The following is a 4983-nucleotide window of genomic DNA, read 5'->3' on the forward strand; positions in this document are numbered from 1 at the left end:
AGACTAAATTCAAGGGTATCGATTGTAATGCAGAATTCTCTCTGGATAAAGCCCTGTACAAAAATCCCTTTTGCTCCCCCAAGATGGCCGCAACCGTCTCATATTTGGTTCAGTCTTATAAAGGCAATAGTCTAACTTGACCCAACAATGATCAAAGGCTGTTTTTCAATCTGTAATGTTTTAAAGTCTCTAGCCTTCAGTACAAATGTTATTCTTAATCAGACATTAGCCTAATTCGGGTCGCTATAACCTCTCATCATAACTTCGCATTTCATTCTCGAAATATACGACAGGTAAAAAGAGCCTTGTAACTCTGATATATCTGATAAATGCCGTTATTGTTGTAAACAGAATGAGTCGCCATGGGGTAACAACTTTCTATTCTCATTGCCGACTTTTAAAGACTTTTTGTTTTCTCGAATTTCTACAAATCCTCTATTTTCACTACACACCAAAACATTATAAAATACATTATCATGACATTTTTGTAGCCTTTCACCAGGATCGGCGTCTCACTAAATTTGTACCGTATTTAAAAACAAGTCAACCACCCAAAAACAGTTCACATGACATAGACCTGTATATATCTACCATCATAAGGCGCCATGACCAACTGGGTAGCGTGCCAGTCGTACTTTGCAAGTTTGAAGTCTTTGCAACAACCTGGGAATTGTCGTGGGCTCTTCCCGGTTTTCTTTCACCATAATGTTTGCTGGCGTCCTATTAGTGAAACATTCTTGACTACGGCGTAATACATCAATCAAATAAATCAAATAAATCCTACCCACATAGTACCTAATTAATTAATCAGCACCTGATAGTGATCATACGTGAAAACAATCAAATTTATGTCAGTATGCCGTCTCTTGGACCAGCTACAAACCAGATTCCTGTTGATCTAATGTTGGTTATTTTTCTAAAAAGGGAAAATGTTTCTTCGGTAAACATTGTTTTTATTACTGAAAATAAAAGTGACGTTGTATCAAATGTCATGTGCACAAAGGCAGAAAGAAATCCTGAACTCAAATACAGACAATTCGATCGAGGGCTGATTATTTGAACATAACTATAAATAGACCACAGTACTTCCATCTTTATGCACGAACGTTTTGCGCTGACAGTTCTAATAACTTCAAACGAAGAATCGAATATTCTTTACAGATTGCATACTGGTATCGCAAGCTCTCTCTAAACGCAATCGGTCCAGTACATCAGCTGATTCGTGTTTGCTGGCTCTATTGCACATATCGCTGGGTCATGTTACCATCTACTTTCCACTGAAGTATCACTAGCCATACTGTAACCTGTATTATTTTACGTATCAGTGTATTCCTGTACATAAACTTAACATATGGATAACTCTTTATCTTGTAGCAATACAAAATTGCAGTGTGGTGTGCTTAGCACTACTGGGACGGAAAATGCCACCTAAAATTAAACTCTCTTCTGATCTCATCAGTTAGAACTTTGCCCCTTATCTGATCATGGAATGGACCACTTCCGGAGCTTGGCAAACTGCGCAAAAGCAATCGTGTTGTTCATACATGTAATAAACACTGTGAAGCCGATCCATACTCGCATTTGTTACATCGATTTTTGTCTTTGATCATTTCTCACGAATATTTCCTTTTAGTGCTATTTTTTCATCGTATTAATTCCCAAACAGTTACCAAATCATCACACCAAAGAAAACCCAGCACGCGTCTCGCACATGTTCCTACGCTATGAATTTTAACTCCGTTGTTTTTATAATAAAAGCTGACAAAAGAAGAACTTTTTTCACACGGCGATATGGGTACTTGTACGTGCACGTATACAAGTGTATTCAGCAACATGCTATGCGGTTATTTGTCTTATCTTGAGCGCGGACCTTTGGGCTGATTTGCTGGCTTGAATGATTAAAGGACCGGTTGGCTGTGACCATCACTAAATAAAATGTATTTTGAGAATACCTTTGAGTAATCTAGTAGGTCTATAGACAATGTCTTTTGGGTAAACAAAAAAGGTGATGAATGTGCATGTATTTCCAGTATTGTCATCAGCTTGTTTATTACTCAGGTGTGAGCTACACACTCCGAGGGGCCTCCGTGGCTCAGTCGGTTAGCGCGCTAGCGCAGCGTAGGGACCCAGAAGCCTCTCACCAGTGCGGTCACTGTGAGTTCAAGACCAGCTCATGTTGGCTTCCTCTCCGGCCGTACGTGAGAAGGTCTGCCAGCAACCTGCGGATGGTCGTGGGTTTCCCCCGGGCTCTGCCTGGTTTCTACCCACCATAATGCTGGCCACCGTCGTATAAGGCTTATAACTTTGTACTTACTTTATTTCCGAAACCTACATCTTGTACCTTCTGTAACATACACGTATCGGTCACCGTGACACTGAAGTAAATATTTTACTTATCGAGTTTCGAACAAGAGGTCGAGAAAGTTATATTTATAAAAAATATACAGTGGACAAAGCCAGATTAGTATAGTTAGAGATCAGTACAAGTATTTCCCACATAAAGTGGATATGCAATTTGGTTTAGCAGTGGCCGAGCATAGACAAAATCTGGTATGCCTTCAAGTGTCTGTGAATTGAGAAAAACGCTGGTTATAAGCAACTGATCACACAATCCCGAGTGCTTCAATGAAATTGGCATGTAAATCGATCATGATCTACAACTTGGAAATATAAACGGCTTCAGTGCCAAGACAAATCGTTTTCTGTTCCCCTAAAATAAGGAGCCGACAGGTCCCAATAATCTGGTCACTGGACATTATTCTAGACACCGGCAGTAATCTGCTCACTGATAGAAATTAAGACACTGATAATAGCCTGATAACTGACACTAACCCGGACACTAACAGTAATCTGGTCACTGACAGTAGCCTGAGCACTGACGGTAATCTGGTCACTGACAGTAATCTGGACACTGACAGTAATCTAGAAACCAACAGAAAACTGCACACTGACAGTAGTCTGGACACTGACAGTAAACTGGACACTAACAGTAAACTGACCACTGACAGAAATCGGGGCACTAAATGTAATTTGAACACTCACAGTAATCTGGACATCAACAGAAAACTGCACACTGACAGTAGCCTGGACACTGACAGTAAACTGGACACTAACAGTAAACTGAGCACTGACAGAAATCGGGGCACTAAATGTAATTTGAACACTGACAGTAATCTGGACATCAACAAAAAACTGGACACTGACAATAATCTGGACGCCAACAGTAAACTGAGCACTAACAATAATCTGGACACCAACAGTAAACTGAGCACTAACAATAATCTGGAAGCCAACAGTAAACTGAGCACTAACAATAATCTGAACACCAACAGTAAACGGAGCACTAACAATAATCTGGACACCAACAGTAAACTGAGCACAAACAATAATCTGGACACCAACAGTAAACTGAGCACTAACAATAATCTGGACGCCAACAGTAAACTGAGCACTAACAATAATCTGGACACCAACAGTAAACTGAGCACTAACAATAATCTGGACACCAACAGTAAACTGAGCACTAACAATAATCTGGACACCAACAGTAAACTGAGCACTAACAATAATCTGGACACCAACAGTAAACTGAGCAATAACAATAATCTGGACACCAACAGTAAACTGATAAACTGAGCACTAACAATAATCTGCACGCCAACAGTAAACTGAGCACTAACAAAAATCTGGACACCAACAGTAAACTGAGCACTAACAATAATCTGGATATCAACAGTAAACTGAGCACTAACAATAATCTGGACACCAACAGTAAACTGAGCACTAACAATAATCTGGACACCAACAGTAAACTGAGCACTAACAATAATCTGGAAGCCAACAGTAAACTGAGCACTAACAATAATCTGGACACCAACAGTAAACGGAGCACTAACAATAATCTGGACACCAACAGTAAACTGAGCACAAACAATAATCTGGACACCAACAGTAAACTGAGCACTAACAATAATCTGGACGCCAACAGTAAACTGGGCACTAACAATAATCTGGACACCAACAGTAAACTGAGCACTAACAATAATCTGGACACCAACAGTAAACTGAGCACTAACAATAATCTGGACACCAACAGTAAACTGATAAACTGAGCACTAACAATAATCTGGACGCCAACAGTAAACTGAGCACTAACAATAATCTGGACACCAACAGTAAACTGAGCACTAACAATAATCTGGATATCAACAGTAAACTGAGCACTAACAATAATCTGGACACCAACAGTAAACTGAGCACTAACAATAATCTGGACACCAACAGTAAACTGAGCACTAACAATAATCTGGACATCAACAGTAAACCGGACACTGACAATAATCTGGACACCAACAGTAAACTGAGCACTAACAATAATCTGGACGCCAACAGTAAACTGAGCACTAACAATAATCTGGACACCAACAGTAAACTGGACGCTGACAGCAAACTGACCAAAGAGATATTCAACAACACGCTTAATGTGGCTGGTAACGACCCCTCCCCCCTTCCTCGTGTACATATACACATAACTGAAGAAATATCCACACGTCGCATAAAAATCGATCATTTTCTGCTGCTTGGAAAACAATTTAGACAACCTAAATGGATGTGCAAATTCTTTTATTTTATTATATATTGTTTTATATTATTGACAGTACTCTACTTATCCGCAAAAATCCGGACAATAACTGTCATCTTGAAACTGACAACAACCTGGACACTGACAATAATCTGGACACTGACTGTAATCTGGACACTGACAGTAATCTGGACACTAACTGTAATCTTTAAACTGAGAGCAACCTGCTCACTGACAGTAATCTGGACACTGACTGTAATCTTGAAACTGACAGCAACCTGCAAACAGACAGTAATCTGGACACTGACAGTAATCTGGACACAAACTGTCATCTTGAAACTGACAGCAACCTGGACACTGATTGTAATCTGGACGCCAACTGTAATCTTGAAACTAACAGC

General features: G+C 39.8%; 1 protein-coding gene across 1 annotated transcript; it reads left to right on the forward strand.

Moving 5' to 3' along the window:
• Positions 1-362: 362 nt before the first annotated feature.
• On the forward strand, positions 363-3636 carry LOC135478232 (putative uncharacterized protein DDB_G0286901). The gene is made up of 2 exons (XM_064758503.1): positions 363-367; positions 2847-3636. Exons 1-2 carry the CDS (start codon positions 363-365, stop codon positions 3634-3636), a joined length of 795 nt encoding a protein of 264 aa, XP_064614573.1.
• Positions 3637-4983: the final 1347 nt, after the last annotated feature.

This window comes from Liolophura sinensis, chromosome 11, assembly GCF_032854445.1.
Source record: "Liolophura sinensis isolate JHLJ2023 chromosome 11, CUHK_Ljap_v2, whole genome shotgun sequence".
NCBI classification, from domain to species: domain Eukaryota; kingdom Metazoa; phylum Mollusca; class Polyplacophora; order Chitonida; family Chitonidae; genus Liolophura; species Liolophura sinensis.